The 15,994-nt window shown below is 50.7% G+C and overlaps 2 protein-coding genes across 3 annotated transcripts in view; one reads left to right on the top strand and one right to left on the bottom strand.

Annotated features, from left to right (window-relative positions):
• RASSF4 (Ras association domain family member 4) overlaps positions 1-15,994 on the bottom strand; it is a 31,968-nt gene that overhangs the window by 7,639 nt on the left and 8,335 nt on the right. For both annotated transcript variants that reach the window (XM_077878538.1, XM_077878539.1), the window contains exons 2-6: positions 14,023-14,116; positions 11,754-11,829; positions 2,593-2,735; positions 1,957-2,048; positions 879-1,036 (exon numbers count right to left, since the gene is read on the bottom strand). In XM_077878538.1, the coding sequence (XP_077734664.1) occupies positions 879-1,036; positions 1,957-2,048; positions 2,593-2,735; positions 11,754-11,829; positions 14,023-14,084 (531 nt within the window). In that variant the 5' untranslated portion in view covers positions 14,085-14,116. The remainder of the gene's footprint in view (positions 1-878; positions 1,037-1,956; positions 2,049-2,592; positions 2,736-11,753; positions 11,830-14,022; positions 14,117-15,994) is intronic.
• Positions 5,191-6,663, top strand: DEPP1 (DEPP autophagy regulator 1). Its single transcript, XM_077878543.1, has 2 exons — positions 5,191-5,400; positions 5,980-6,663. The coding sequence occupies exon 2, from the start codon at positions 6,007-6,009 to the stop codon at positions 6,631-6,633; it is 627 nt and encodes a 208-aa protein (XP_077734669.1). The 5' UTR covers positions 5,191-5,400; positions 5,980-6,006; the 3' UTR covers positions 6,634-6,663.

Here is a 15,994-nt window from a genome sequence, read left to right as displayed (position 1 = left end):
TCCAGGGTGCTCTCAGAGCACTTGAATGAAAGGCCTCTGGCAGGCCTAACCTGTGCAACTGTTCTTTAGGTCTGACCCTGAGACCTGCCTCTGTCAGGCCCCCCCCCACCCCTCCCCCCCCTTTCCCATCACCCCTCCTATGAGTCATTGCCTATCAAGGCAGGCAGCTGCTTCAGCTGGAAACCTCTGCTTCCATTTCCCATCGGTACAGGATGTGGCCCTGTTATAGGACACTCCATCCAAGGCCTCACCCAAGCTGCCAATCATGCCATTTATAGAAACAATTAACTTCTCTTTCTACAGTTTGGTTTGTTTAGGGACTGATGTCATCTGGGGAAGGAGATCTTTTCCTAAGGTCAGTACAATACATACTCGGACAAAAGGCTAAGTGCTGGGAACCAGGAGCAGGGCAGGTTCTCTGGGACACAGAAACACATGCCCCTGGACACACCTCCACCTAGCAGGACTTAATCTACCCAGGGAGAATGCCAGCAGCATGTCATGTTCCCATGAAACTATCAGTCGAGCTCAAAGAAAACTGTCTCATGAGACATAAACTTGGCATGACTTTCTAAAAATCCATGTAACTTATGTAAATGGATTGACAGTGAATATGTGGTAAAAAGAAAAAAAAAATACAGGCTTTGGGGGTCACCAGCTGGAATGTGTTTTTTTTTTAATGTAATTTTGATGGGACTTTGGACAAGCTATTTCTCCTCCTGAGCCCGTTTATCCATGAGGACACAGATGTGACCCCGCCAGTACATGGGGCCATGGTGAGGGTGAGCTCTGACAACACTATCATGAGGCCTGCTTGGGGCTGGTTGCCTGTGGCCTCAGCTTCAAGGCCCAAGGGAGAGGCTAGGCTGGGACATCACCTTGTGGTTGTAAAAGTGTCCATTGATAGAGAACCGATGTCGCCGGATCCTCTGGGCCTCGCCAGGTGTGCGGGACCGGGGCCTCCTCTGGATCACACAGGCTGCATCACTCTTGGTCCGCATAAGCTGTGGGGTCTCTTCATCTTCCTCCAGGGGCTCTGTAGTGAGGGACAGATGAGAAGGTTAGTCCTGGATGGAGCCAAGGTACCAGAGAATTGCTGTGCTCCAGCGGTCATGCAGTGTGTGGGGCTTTGTTCCCGGGAGATCTGTGGTCATGCCATGCTGCAGCAGACAGTAATGTGAGTGCTGTTTCTGTGACAGAGCCTGGGGTCCAGCTCGGGTGATGCCTGCTTCTCAGACAGGAAAGGTGACCCCCAGACAGATAAGCTGTATCACCATGCCGTATGGTCTTTGGCAGCCACACACCCTGTCCTCTGAGCCCCCACTGAATGCAAGGGGAGTACACAAAGAGGACAGATGAGCAGTCTGGCTCCCAGTGTGGGGGGAAGACATCCTAGAGGCCCACAGGGCCAGGAGAGGGCCATGCTGGCTGCTGCTATCCTCACCTTTCTCTAAGGCAGGGGACTCAGACAAATTACATGAAGCAATGTCACCCTGCAAGCCCCTACTTCCTTTTCTATAGCTGAGAAGCTGATGGGAATGCCTTGTACTGAGGAGGTATTTAGCAAGTGTGCTCCTGAAGACAAATAAAGCCAATCTGTGCTCCTCCAAATTGCTGGTCTTTTTTTTTTTTTTTCTTAGAAAGGGAGAGAGAGAGGGAGAGAGACAGAGACAGAAACAGAGACAGAAAGAGACAAACAGAAAAGGCAGGAGAGGGGAAGAGGGAGGAGAGAGAAAAAAATCCCAAACAGGCTCTGCGCCCAGCATGGAGCCCAACTCAGGGCTAAATCTTACAACCCTGAGATCATGACCCAAGCCAAAATCAAGAGCTGGGCACTTTAACCAACTGTGTCACCCAGGTGTTCCAACACAAAGCTGTTCTTCAGAGATGGTGGTCATGAGCCGAACCCCTCCTCTCCTACCTCTGTTGAGAGAGGTAGTTTGAAGCCTCACTTACCTGAGCTCTCTCTGGAACTCTCGGCCCTGTGTACTGTCTGTGAGCTTGGCTCCTGGGCAGTGACCCTGCCATCCTGAAGGAGTGGCTCCTTTCTGAAAAGACAGTCATGGTGCTCAGAGAGATGTTCATAGAAAAAAGTAGCTCAAATCACAGAGAAGAAGCTGTCTTTTCAGTTCTAACAAATTTATAAAAACAAATTCTTACATGAAATAAAAGTAGAGCAGTAGGAGATTAAATTTGTGTGAGTTTTTAAGATAGAACAGGAGATGCCAAGAAATGTTTATTTTGCCCGGGAGACTGGGAAGCCCCCTGGCTACAGCTCCTTTCCTTGCAGATAAGGTCACTCCTGTGAATGTATGAGAAACAACTGGGGGTGATAGTCTGGAAAATTCTCCAAGAGTGACATGACTTGGTCAGCATCTAGAAAGACCACTGTTGGCAGGTGGAGCCACGGCCTTAGGCAGTCACAGGGTGACAAGGGTAAGGCTAGCTTGTGCTCTCCTGTGCCCCATTTGGGAATGGGACTTTTGCCCTGAGACTGAGGACACCACCCCCTGGACATTCCAAACAGTAAGCTCGGGTTGAACAGGTGTCAGGGAGGCCACCTGGCCCTGCCTCAGCCATCCCAGCACTCACAGGTGGCAGCCGGGCTGTCCGGGTGTCCAGGAGCCTGAGGAGAGGTGGACTCGCTCCCGGTCATCCTGTATCTGGAGCCGGATAGGCCGCCTCAGTCCCCAGGCAATGTTGAGAAGCCCCTCGATGATCAAAGCTCCTTCTTCCTGTGGGGAACCCACACAGGTTAGCCTCTTTTCCCAGAGCAACTCTCCTCAGGGATCACTCCCCACCTTCCCTGAGCCTCCGTAAGGCCCAGACCTTCATCCATGGAACTCCCTGAACACTCTCACCCCCAAACATGCCCTCTCCTCCTTGGGGTCCTGTCCTGCCCTGAGGGAAGGCACACAAGCCTCTACATGCTCCAAGGTATGAGGCCATGGGGCTGACTAGAGGAAGCCTGAGGCGTGCCCTTCCACTGTTCAGTTCATGTCTGGCCAGGGCATGGCCTGGGATGGAGCAGCTGAGTCAGGCGTCCCACAGGAACCCAGCTGCTATCCAGCAAGCACGTCTACACGGGGAGGGAAGAAACATGTCCCAGAGAAGCATGGCCACGTTAACACTCGTGTCATGCAGGGTGCCTTCCCATATCCCTCTCCCCACTGCACCTGGGTAGGGGGTCCTGTGGTCACCAGGAACATGCTATGGGCACTGGATTCCATGCCCACCAGAGCAGGGGTGACTGCTCCTTGGAGCTGTGTCTCAGTCTTGCCCTTTTCCCCACACTGCTCCCAATTGCTGCAGTAACCATTCAAGTGGGCTGGACCCACCCCAAGATTTCTAAGCTGAGGGCCTGTGTTGCTCTTCTCAGCACCTGGACATTGCCAGCCCCCATGTTCCACTACTGGCACAAATACCCAGAATATCTACAGCAGCTTTCATTCTGCGTCCCCAGCCAGCCTTGGTTTCTCCCCCAGGGTCTGTGAATGGCATAGCTATTGCCCTCCTGCCAAATTGATAGAACCTTCCTAATTGACAGAACCTTCCAGAGGTACGCTCAGCCAGTTTCCCCTCACTCCCCTCGGGTCTTTAATTCTGTTTCTGACCTCTTTCAGGCTCCTATCTTTGTGTGACCACCTCTACGCTCTCTGTGCCTGGACAAATTGTCCCCAGGCGTGTGACTGGCCAGGCTGCTTTCAGAGCATCTGCCTAAAATCTTCTCAGCATCTGGGACCACCCCAGAGCTGTGGCCCTCCCAGCTACCTGCCCCTAAACTGCTTTGATACTAGCCTTTTGACAATGAATGCTAAACACCATTCTCCCACTGCTATCTCAAATACCACTTTAGATTCACAAATTCCATTTCTTTCTCCTTATTGGCATTGAAAGCCTTCTGAGGATAAGGGACCTCATGGAAACATCCTTGTAACCCTGGAGGGGCTTACACAGGTGTCCTGCAGAGTTGATTTCATGGTAAGTTAGTAATTGCTTAAAACACCCTGCTATCCACAGAGAAAATAGTTCTGTGTTCAAGGTTATCAAAATACACATAGCTTTCTGGAATGACCTTGCACTATTTGTTAAAAAAGAAAACAACAGCAACAATCAAAACAGAGCAATTTTTGCTAATCACTGATGTTACACAGTCACAGACATGTGACTAACACTCCCTGCAAAGGAAAGATTGGATTGACTTACCGGAGTTAAAGGGGGTAGGAAGAAACCCCAAAGTGGGGTTCGGTTCTGTTTCCTGTCTTGGCCTCAGATGCCAGTCATATGTCAACAGTCTGCTGGGAGAACTACCCCCCTCCGCCCACCCGAAACACCTCAGCATGTTCATTCACGGAGCCCCGCTGCCTGCCAGCCCCACATCGGACCCTGTGCAGGGAGATCAAGCAGCCATGGTTCTGTGTCTGAGAGTCAGGAGATCATCTAGTGCTGTGAGGGGCAGGAAAAGAGACCACAGCTGGAGCACGGCGCAGTGGGGCCAGACACACTGAGGCAGGTTCATTCAAAAAATAGGAAGACTCCATGAAGGAGGCAGGAGGAATTGCTCTGGGACTGGAGCAAGGGGCTGAAGCAGACCTGCTGCCTCTGAGTTCAGGGATCAGCTCTGCTGGGGGGACTGCTGGCCTGATGTCACTCAGGCCCAGTGTCCCTGCAGAGGCAGCATATGTGCCTCCGAGCTGCCCTCTGACCACTGTTCCACTGTCCCTCAGCCTGGACCCATCAGGATGGAGGGAGAGCCCTGTCAGGCTGCAGCTGTCTCTAGTCAAATCAGAAGAAACTGAGGGCAGAGCAGAAGGACGTCCAGGCTACTGGGCGGCCCTCGCCATACAGGTGGGGGAAGCACATGCAGGCAGAGGCAGGACTTGAATGTGGGTCCCACGGCCTCACATTTCCAGAAGTCAGGAAGTCATTCTGGGCCCTCTGATTCTGGCTACCAGTGACCGTGTCCCTCCTTGTTGGAGCCCCTGACCTCCCCCTTGGCCTGAGGTGACAGGAGGGGTGCCACGCCTGCCCTGTAGAGTAAACATCCCCAGAGCCTCCCACAGCTCCAGGCTGGCAGCTGGGCCAAACCCCGCCCGCCAAACTGTTTTCCTCTGAGAGCCTTCCTGTTCACTGCTATTTTTGGCCCTCGTGACAGTAACTGATGGCTGGTGGGAAAGCATAAAAGAAGCTGCCAAGCCTCTAAGTTCGTCAGACAGCACGGGGAGGCTTGCAGTCCGGACAGTGGCCTGTCATCCCCACCAGAGTGCTCACTAGCCACCTCCCAGCCATATCCACGCTGGATGCGGGGCTCCACCTGCTGGACTCCGCACCCTCCACCCTGAGCTTTCTGGGTCTTCCCAAGGACTGTCTTTGCTCATCCAGCAGCCGTGTGATCCCCAGGTGAGAGAGAGCAGCCTTCCTCTGGTTAGAGATCCAACAGAAAGGTTCTGTTTATCTTCGAGGGTGGGGACATACTGGGCCTCAGTGGGGTTAGAGAGCAGGGTGTGTGGTTGACAGCAGTGCTAGTAGCAGCTGAGGGCTTTGTATTCATGGAGGAATTTCACGTGAGTTGTATTTGATGCATTTCCTACAACACCCTTTCCAGTGGGCACTTAGAACCCCATTTTATGGATGGGTCAGGGGAGGCTGAGAGGTGACCTTGCCAAAGGTCTGCAGGTCAGATGCCCAGCAGAGGCTGGCTTTACAGCCAGGTTCTCTCGGACTCTGGAGAGAACTGTTGGACCGGGTTCTCTTCCTTATACAGGCTCTTCAATAACAGTGAGGATAGACTCTTGAGCACAAGGCTTTCAGTGTTAGCAGGAAGGAAGGGCCCAGGAGTCTAGGACTGGGCTGGGGTCTGCAGACTTCACTCCACTCTCAGGCCCTCGACTCACCTAAGCAGCCTCAGATGAGAGAGGGAACACAGGAGGAGTGACAGAATGGCAGACCCTCATCCCTGGTCCTCTTGCTGATCGTCAGGTTGCTGCTCCCCCCTTGTTGACGGCCATGAGGTCCCGGCTACTGCTTCCTGTGGCCCATCTGCCCACGATTCAGGAGACCTCGGAGGAGATGCTGCCCGGGGGCCCTGGGCAGGAGCCCCCAGCCTCCCCCAGCCTGGATGACTATGTGAAATCTATTTGTCAGCTGGCACAGCCCACTTCAGTGCTGGACATGGCCACAGCCAGGGCCCAGCCCAGCAGAACCCTCCGGCCAGCCCAAGCCTTCAAGAAGAACTGCCCTACTGAGTCCCTGCAAGACATCACTACCCACTTCAGTGGTCAGCAACCTGCACCAACCAGGGATTGCACTGCTGACCCCCTGGACTGGCTCTTTGGGGATTCCCAAGAAAAGCAGCCAAGTAGGAGGGACCCACCAAGGACGACTGGCTCCTCTGCGGACCCCTGGGGTCCACACAGACAGATGGATGGTGGCAAGGCCCAAGGGACTTCCAGAGGGAGATTCTGTGATGCCAGCGTGCAGGAGCACTCTCTGGCGAGACCCTCAAGGGATTGGCATCAGTGCTCCTGGGCTTCCAGGCAATTCAGTGGGGCTGCAGCCTCTCCCCCAGCCCCTCGCCCCAGCAGCACCCTCAGAACTCTCTATTTGCACCTCCCGGTGATTCATGAACTCTGACCTCTCCCCAATAAAGCCTTCTGTACAGAGCATACTGGTCTGTGTCACCTCCTCCCCCTCCTCCCCTGAGGTAGGCACCATCCCCGGCAGGTCTCTGAGATGGAAACACTTTTCTGCAGAGGCTGCCTGCCTGGGCATTTCATAGCAAGATCCCTCCTCTGAAGAGTGAGAACAGCCTATCTGGCATGATGTGGTGTTACTGTTCCTTGCTGGCTGATCACCTTGGGCAAGTTACTTAACATTTCTGCTTGTTGGGTTTCTCATGGGTAAAATGGAGGTAATTAAACAGACCTGCTTTCTAAGGCTATTCTGATCAGTAAATGGGATAAAACCCACACGCATCATGGGGTGCATGTTATAAGCCCATAGACATGCTTATACGCACATTTATATGGTTGCTTTACAGGCAGGGAGGGACATGACATTGGTGGCAGGTGAGAAGCAAAGCTCTTAGCCACACAGGGATTTCAGAGTGAGGCCCTGGGCACTCCTAAGTCAGCCTCCTGGCCTCCACTCTCAGAGCCTGTGCTTCATGCAGCCCAAGAGGAAACACAGGGTTTCCCCAAATGTACCTGCTAAGTTTGGGGGGGGAACCTATTACTAGGATACCAGGGGTATCTCAGTGGCTCCAACTCACAAGCCCTATTGTGTCATTGGGAGAGTTTTTTCCCATGCTGAGGACCAAAACAGAACCTGCACCAGCTCAGCTTGCAGGGTGCCAAACCACTGGACCAGGTGGCCCTGTCCCCAGCATCCCATCCCTTCCTCCATCCAAGGGGTGCTTCTCAGCTGTGGGCAAAGTGCGGGCTGTTCTCCAGCTGCCCTGCTCTCAGGCAAGTCCAGTGGCCAGGGCCTCACTTCCCATGTGCTAAGGTTTGGGCCAGCCCTGGGTCCTCCAACCCCAGGGCCTGGAGGTGTCTGGCAAGGAAGGAGATGAAGGTGAGGCATAGGGAAGAGACATGGTCTTCTTAATGAGGCAGGTGAGACATCAGAGAATGCAAAAGAATCAGGCCTGAGGACCCATCACCATGTTTCCTGGGCCAGATCAGAGCTGGCTGACCCTGGTCAAGGTGGAAGGGACAGAGGGGAGAGGAGGAGGACAGAGCTGGGGCCCTGGCCAAGCTCACAGCCTGCTTCAGTTTCCTTCATCTCTTTGCTCTGTGAATTATCAAACTATTTTCTTCCTTTCTTCTTCCTTTCCTTCTTTATTTTTTCTATTTTAAAATTGCTTTGCACTTTAAAAATGTTGATCTGCCCTCTTATATGTGTGTCTTGTGGGAAGGCAGAATATAAACCATACATTTAACATTTTCAAACAAGTAATTACTCACTTTCCTTATCTGGAAAATGGGGACATGCCCTTCACACCCTGCAGGGGTTGAGGAATGGGCACGTGGCCTTGGAGATGGAGTAGAGACACGGCATAGGAATGCCTGTATCTGCCACAACCTGCTGGGTCTCTGGTCTGCTCAAACCTGCTGGTCCCTGACCTTTGCTGGCAAATAAGTGTGGGGCAGCCTTTAGCCAGAATATCCTTAGAAGGTGGTGAGGAGAGCTGACCTGGGAGGGAGTGCTGGCTGGTGACCACGTGGGCTGGGCTCGCCTCACTGTCGCCTCTTCTGTGAAGCTGTGTGAAACCAGGTCAGAGGAGGCAACTAGGATGAGGTTGGCTAATTCCCCCCAAGCTCAATACCCACACGGCTGCATTTGGGAGGTCAGACAGGGCTCTGGATTCCTCTGCTAATATCCCCTGATGTGAAAGAAGCTAATGGCAACTTCAGAAGGTGGCAAAAACGAAAACAAACAAAACAAAACAAAACAGCACCTGAATAAAGGGCATGAAGAAGGGCTTCTGGCATTATCCCAAGCTTCCCACGGGACAATACAGCCTAGCAGAAAGTCCTCGTGATGGGGGTCCTGCAGAGCAGTCTCCTCCTCACTCACCACTGGAGTAGGGAAGCAACACAATGCCCTGACCAGGGGGCAGCCCGGGAAGCCCTTGGGAACTCTCAAGGGAACATAGCCACTGTGGAATAGTCACCTAGGTGCCAGCAGTCTGTCAACTGCCTGTCGTTCCTGCCTTCAGATGTTAAAAGAAGGGGATCATTATAAGAGGGAAGGGTATCCTGACTTTCTCCACCCAGAGAGGACCAGAGGTGCAGGAGGCTGGGACCAAGGATGGGGACTGGGTGTGGTGCGCACTCTTGGCCACCAGGGGAGGAGCGGAGGTCGGCTCCCGGAGTGGCCACACACTGGCGCACCACGCGAAGGGCCTACTTTTCATCACAGTGATATATTTACCCACTGGTATTTCCGGGTGGTCATTTTTCTCTCGAGAAGCCAGTCTCATTAAAATGCTTTGCTATCTTCCAAAGGCACAGATGGCTCCAGGTTGCTCATGCTCTTCATTGTAATATAAGCGAAAGTATCCCAAAGGCAAAGGTCATGACAGAGGAAGCAGTGACTGGGCCTCCTCAGAAGAGGAAGCCCCGTGGGGTGTGGGGAATCCTTCACCCTCTGGAAGCTGGGGGAGAATTCACAGGAAAACCCTGGCCCCAGGGCATGGCCCCTGCTCCCTGACGCACTTCATCTCTCCACATTCTATGGATCCCGGAAGAGATGGTAGAGAAGGTGTCCCCAAACCATAGTAGTCAGGCCACAGTTGCTCAGGGGGAAGCCCAGTGACAGCAGGGAGCAGGGTCTCTTCTGGATCCCCACATGGCTCTGTGAGGGCACAGCGCTGGAAGCCACCTCTACTTGGTGATTGAAGGTGACAAGCAGCTCCCTGCATCCCTGATGGCTGTCAGAGCTTAATGCTGTTGCTGTATTATAAACTTGTGTGCTTAGGCCTTGGAGCCACGCTGGCATCTTCCACTCACTGCAGTGTAGGAGAGACTTAAACTCTGAAAGCCTCAATCTCTTTGTCTGGAAAATGGCCACTTCGACATCACAAAGCTCCTATATTACAATAAATAATATAGGGGCAAAGTGCTGGTGCCTGGCTGCCCTGCTCTCAGGGCCTCCCATGCCCAAGGAGAGGCCAGCCTGAACTGTGGGGTCCGGGGTCTGCATGGGAGGAACTGCAGAGGCCTGAACACCTGGTGGTGGGTGGGTCACGGAGGTACTTGGTGTCCAGGAATCGGTCATGCATCTCAGCATCAGAACTCTGTGCTGCCCAGGCCTACAATGTCTTTGTGGTGGCAGTCACCTCCTGAAGATGCCAAGTCCCTCAGGCTGGTGCCCCTTGGCTGTTAAGACTGCAGTAGGTTCCTGAAAGGGCCTTTCTGGCTCCAGGGAGATGAAGTCAGATCCTTACGCCTTCTTTAGCTTAGAAACCAGAAAATCCCCATCTGTGGGGTGTTAACCTCTTACCACAGGGGGCTGTCAAGAATACCTCTTCTCCTTTCTGGAGTCTCTTACTTTGCCACAAGGACTGTCCCACCACATACAAACACAGGGAGCACGGGTTTGGGGGCTTCCCAGCCCTACTCCCCATACAACTGTTCCTACAGAGGGGACTGTCTTGGGGAATCCCAAAGGCCAAAGCCAACTCTTAGAGTAGCAGTTCTCAAACTTGGCCCTCATTACAACCCTATGGAGGGCTTGTTAAAACACAGTTGGGAACATAGTTTCTGATTCAGCAGGCCTGGGGGCAGGACAGCGATGAGAATTTGCATTTCTCCCCAGTTCCCAGGTGACCTTGAGGCTGCTGGTACAGGGACCACAGGTCGAGAGCTGCCAAGTCTTAGGTCAGTCACTGAATGGCCCAGGGCTGAGGAACAGGGTCTAGGCAGAAGACCCCACCGCATGCCTCCAGCACCACCTAAGAGAGTCCAACTCCTCAACTCAGCAGAGGTCAAAATTGTCCAGCTGGCACTCAGGACCAATCTCAACCTGCCCTGGGTCCGGGCCTGCTGGTTAGTCACCCAACGCCTATGCTCAGGTGCCGTGCTGTGCCTGTCTTGGGGACGTGGAACCAGCCCATCACTCAGGTAAGAAAAGTAACAGCGAAACCAGAGGTAGCAGGGTGGTGGCATCAGAACCCTGCCAGCAACAGTAAGTAGCAGGGCTGTAGCTGGCTGCTAAGCAGGCGTCAGAGAGCTGCTCTGAAGAAAGAAATGTGTGGCAGGGCAGGGGTGGTGGGGACAATTTGTTGGGGTCGGCCTATGCGCCTGAGAGGGCTGAGCAAGTCTGGGGGAGGTGGAGTACGAGGTGTGTGCTGTTCCAGGTCATCCTGGCAGCCCAGTGCAGCCTGGATCGCCAGCCAGCAGCATCCCCCGCATCCAGCCTCCTGAGCTGTGTGACTAGAGTTGGGCCTGGGCTTTGTTTTACCCACAGACATGTTTTGGTTAGCCACCATGGTGTTTCGAGGTTTGGGAAATTCCACATGAAATTCCAGATATCTAACTTCTTTTGAAAAATTAGAGAGTCAGGCTGTTTGGAGCCCAGGTTCCTGCACAGCAGGGATGGATTCCACCCAAAAGGCAGCAGCATCTGCAGACAGGACATGCTCTCCCACATCCTCTGCTCCCCAAGCCTGCCCTGCCTCTCACATCCTGACCTGCCTGCCCCTGTGAGCATCCTTTGGGGAGCTCCCTTCCATTTCAAGGCTTCCCTCTGATATTTATTCTGACTGGCAAACACAGACACTGCTTTCACTTCTCATTGCCCTGTGAACCTGGGCAGACCAGGGCCTTGTGCTGAATTCCTTATTCATGCAGTAGGCTGGGCAGAGAGGGGACTAGGCTGTGCAGTCTTAAAGATTTCAAGTTCCAATGTCCTGGCAGTTCACTTGGGCAAAAGTCCTAGGTGGAAGGAGAAGACCTGCAGGTGATTATTTCCACCTGCTCTGAATTCTTGCTGGGTTGGGGGTGGGGGGATGCTTTGACCCTCAGCACCCCTTTTAGGACCTCCAAGGAGACATCCTGGCTGCTGGTAACCTGGTCCCTACTTCAGAAGATGAGTGACCTCATGATTCATCATCCAAACTGGGATATTTCTGAGTGAAGGGGATGGTCTGAATAGTGGCCCTGGAGTACTTAGCATGTATAAACCAGACCCATCTTCAGCAAACCAGGATAGACGGTGGCCTGTGAATAAAGAAGAGAAACAAGGCATACCTCTCGGTGTCTTAGCTGAAAGCTTCTGCCCTCATGGTAGCAGTTGTAAGTTTTTAGCAAGCTTAAGAGCTCCGACCTAAAAAGATAAAGACACACATAATCTTGGGCCATGGCAGGCCTTTCGAGCATAAGGATACATGTCCTACCAGCCACACATAATCAGTTTACAGCCTAGACTCTGCCATCAGACACATGCTTTTCAGTTTTCTAGAGAAACTTTCTCTAGAAACAAGGTTTCTAGAGAAACCTTGTGGAAGGTTTAGGGATGGAAAGAGGAGGAAGAGAAAATCACAGATGGCCCACATAATTGTGCAAATTGTGTTTGTACACTTTCGCTATCACAGATGAGTTCCTGACAGTCTCCCTGCCCTTTACTTCTGAGTCACTTCCTCAATAAATCCACTGAGATTGGATTATTAGCACTTTAAAGACGCTTGCTTTTTCCCCCCATCTTACTTCCTAGAAGGGCCTGGTGTAGCTGCTCTGGGGGCACCCTGAGGGGTGCTGCCTTTTCCTCATCCCGACTTTATAGATGTCTGAACAAGAGATGAAGTTGACAGCTATGAGAGAAGATCCTGAAGGTCTGAGGGAGGCCACTCTGTCCAGATGCCTTCTTCTCAGAATAAACGGAGGCCATGGCAAAGAGAAGACAGTCCCTGCACCCAAGCGGGGTTTTGCAGGGAAGTATGGTCCAACAGATAAGAAATTTGAGCCACATGGGTAATTTTAAAACTTATAGCAGTCATCTTACATAGGAAAACAAAACAGGTGAGATTAGTTTTCATAATGCATTTTGTTTTATGGCACAATATATTTAAAATATTATCATGTCCACAGGTAATCAATATAAAAAATATTAATGAGACCTTGTTCATTATTTTATTTTGCAATAAGTGTTTGCTACCTTCCTTTTATATTAAGTACACCTCGGGTACCTGAGTGGCTCAATCAATTAAGCATCTGTCTTCAGCTCAGGTCATGACCCCAGGGTCTTGGGGTCTTGGGATCAAGCCCCAAATCGGGCTCCCTGCTCTGCAGGGAGTCTGCTCTTCCTCTCTCTCTGCCCCTTTGCACTGCTTGTGCTGTCTCTCTCTCTCTCTCTCAAAATAAATAAATTCTTCAAAATATTTATATATTAACCACACTTCTCCAACCATAAGTCATGTGCTTGGCAGCCATAGGGACTCATGGCTCCTTTTCTAGACAGTGCTGCTCTAGAACCTCTTCAGGCAGGGCCTTCACTGGAGCCACCCAGGGTATAGATGAGCAAAACCTGTGGTGGTGCTCTGGTGTGCTGCCCAATGTGGGGATGATGGCAACTGACAGGGGAAGTGGTTCACTTGTGATTCCATGAATATTATGGCATTAACAAAGCATGACTCAATGTCGCATGTTTGTAGTGCTTATAAGTATGTAAATGCTGAACATAAACATATATATATATATCCTAACAAGTTTATGTTCAGCATTTACATACTTACAAGTACGTAATCATGTTATGGTTATTATTATGACTTTTCCAAAGTTATGTTTAACATTATTCTTAATATAAAATTTAAACAAGGAAAATGATGGTATGGGCAGTACTGTGAACAGAATGCTGTCTGTTTTCTCAGGTCTCCACTAGGAGGTCCCAGGAAAGAGGTCAGCAAAAGGTAGGAGGCTGGCTTGTCCTCAAGGTGGCAGATAGGAGCTGCCAAGTTTATAAAAGATTTGGATTCAGGACTTGAAAAGCAAGATAAAATAAAAAAATATACTTTTCTTTAGTTCAGAAATAAGTTTGAAAAAGTATTCCAAACATTTTTATAGTAAAACAGAGTAAATAAATTAAAATATTAATAATAGTAATTAAGAATTAAGAAAAATTAACAAAATAAATTTCAGCAAAGCTGAAAATCATTATGTCAATAAAATACTTTTCAGTAAAAACTCCAACCCTATTTTGAGGTTTTTCTTTTTTTCCCGAAACCCTGAACTGTTTAACACAATAAAAATGTTAGAATTGCTCTAGTTTTTGAATAAATTAAATGCCATCTGTGCAGAGTCACAACAGGCATTGCCATACTTTCCTGTCTTTGTGGGCCTGGGGAGGCAGGGGTCAAACCCACACCCCAAAGAGATCCTTGATCTCCAAGGAGACAGGCTTCAAAAAGAAGTGCCTCCATCACATCGTCATATCTATAAAAGGTGTCCTGAAGCCCTCCACCCAAAGTCTGTCCATGGCGGGGAGTGCCACAAGAAGATCCCCTCCCTGTATACAAAGGCTTACTTTAGGATGGACTTGCTGTCACTGATGGGGACATGAGAACTGGGTGGACAATCTTCCTTCATCTTCCCTTCTTGCCTGCAGACTGGGAAGTTACCTGCTGGGAAGAGGAGGACGGATAGACAGACAGACAGGTGAGCCTGGAGAAGCACTAGCCAGTGCAGTACCCAGAGCCCTGGTGTGCCCGCCTGTGGCTTCAGCCTTACCTGCCACCTCCCAACCCACCTATGCCCCTTCTCCCTCCACTCCTTGGCAGAAGGTGGCCACAGCTGAAAGACCAGGCTCAGAGGAATTAATGGGCCCCATACCCACCTGGGGCAGTCAAGCTCCCCTGGAGGAGGGGAGAGGGTGAGAACTGAAGTGCCAACTGGTACCCAGTACCAGCCCTATCAGCTCCCCTCTCAGAATCTCATAAGCCCTGGAGATCTGGATCAATCTTGTAAATGTTTCAGACACAGGCTCTCTTCCCCCAGCCAGGAAACCCTGAGTAATGGTTTCTGCCTCCCAACCCCCAAAGCACCCTGGGCCTTTCTCCACCAATTCCACTGAGCCCAGGCTGGTGGCCCCATCAGTGCCTTTGGAGTTGGCGCATCTGACTAGTGATGGGCTCCTAGTGATGGGCTCATTGGTACTGTGGTCACTATGTGCTGGAGACTGCATTGAGCATTCTCTCTGAATTATCTTATTACCTCTTAACAACAACAGCGCGAGGTAAGCACCATCCTAGTCCCATTTTATGGATGAGAAAACAGGGACAGAGGTTGAGTACTTTGACCAAGATTCTTAGCGAATCAGCGGCAAAGTCACTATGTGAACACAAGCATTTAGGTCTTAGATTCTGGTCTCTGACAAGATTCCATCAAATCCTAGAGGAGAACACAGGCAACACCCTTTTTGAACTTGGCCACAGCAACTTCTTGCAAGATACATCCATGAAGGCAAGAGAAACAAAAGCAAAAATGAATTATTGGGACTTCATCAAGATAAAAAGCTTCTGCACAGCAAAAGAAACAGTCAACAAAACTAAAAGACAACCTACAGAATGGGAGAAGATATTTAAATGACATATCAGATGAAAGGCTAGTATCCAAGATCTATAAAGAACTTATGAAACTCAACAGCAAAGAAACAATCCAATCATGAAATGGGCAAAAGACATGAACAGAAATCTCACAGAGGAAGACACAGACATGGCCAACAAGCACGTGAGAAAATGCTCCGCATCACTTGCCATCAGGAAAATACAAATCAAAACCACAATGAGATACCACCTCACACCAGTAAGAATGGGGAAAATTAACAAGGCAGGAAACAACAAATGTTGGAGAGGATGCGGAGAAAAGGGAATGTGAACTGGTGCAGCCACTCTGGAAAACTGTGTGGAGGTTCCTCAAAGAGTTAAAAATAGACCTGCCCTACGACCCAGCAATTGCACTGTTGGGGATTAACCCCAATGATTCAGATGCAATGAAATGCCGGGACACCTGCACCCCGATGTTTCTAGCAGCAATGTCCACAATAGCCAAACTGTGGAAGGAGCCTCGGTGTCCATCGAAAGATGAATGGATAAAGAAGATGTGGTCTATGTATACAATGGAATATTCCTCAGCCATTAGAAACGACAAATACCCACCATTTGCTTCGACATGGATGGAACTGGAGGGTATTATGCTGAGTGAAATAAGTCAATCGGAAAAGGACAAACATTATATGGTCTCATTCGTTTGGGGAATATAAATAATAGTGAAAGGGAATAAAGGGAAAGGAGAGAAACTGAAAATATCAGTGAGGGTGACAGAACATGAGAGACACCTAACTGTGGGAAATGAACAAGGGGTAGTGGAAGGGGAGGTGGGCAGGGGGTTGGGGTGACTGGGTGATGGGCACTGAGGGGGCCACTTGGTGGGATGAGCACTGGGTGTTATGCTAAATGTTGGCAAATTGAACTCCAATAAAAAAAAAATATTCTGGTCTC

Source organism: Canis aureus, chromosome 29 (genome assembly GCF_053574225.1).
Source record: "Canis aureus isolate CA01 chromosome 29, VMU_Caureus_v.1.0, whole genome shotgun sequence".
Classification (NCBI taxonomy): domain Eukaryota; kingdom Metazoa; phylum Chordata; class Mammalia; order Carnivora; family Canidae; genus Canis; species Canis aureus.
The sequence above is the reverse complement of the archived record's forward strand: the minus strand, read 5'-3'. Positions and strand labels throughout refer to the sequence as shown.

Excerpts from the sequence above, each read along its gene's own strand:
- DEPP1 (XM_077878543.1), top strand. The coding sequence starts at position 6,007 with ATGAGGTCCCGGCTACTGCTTCCTGTGGCCCATCTGCCCACGATTCAG.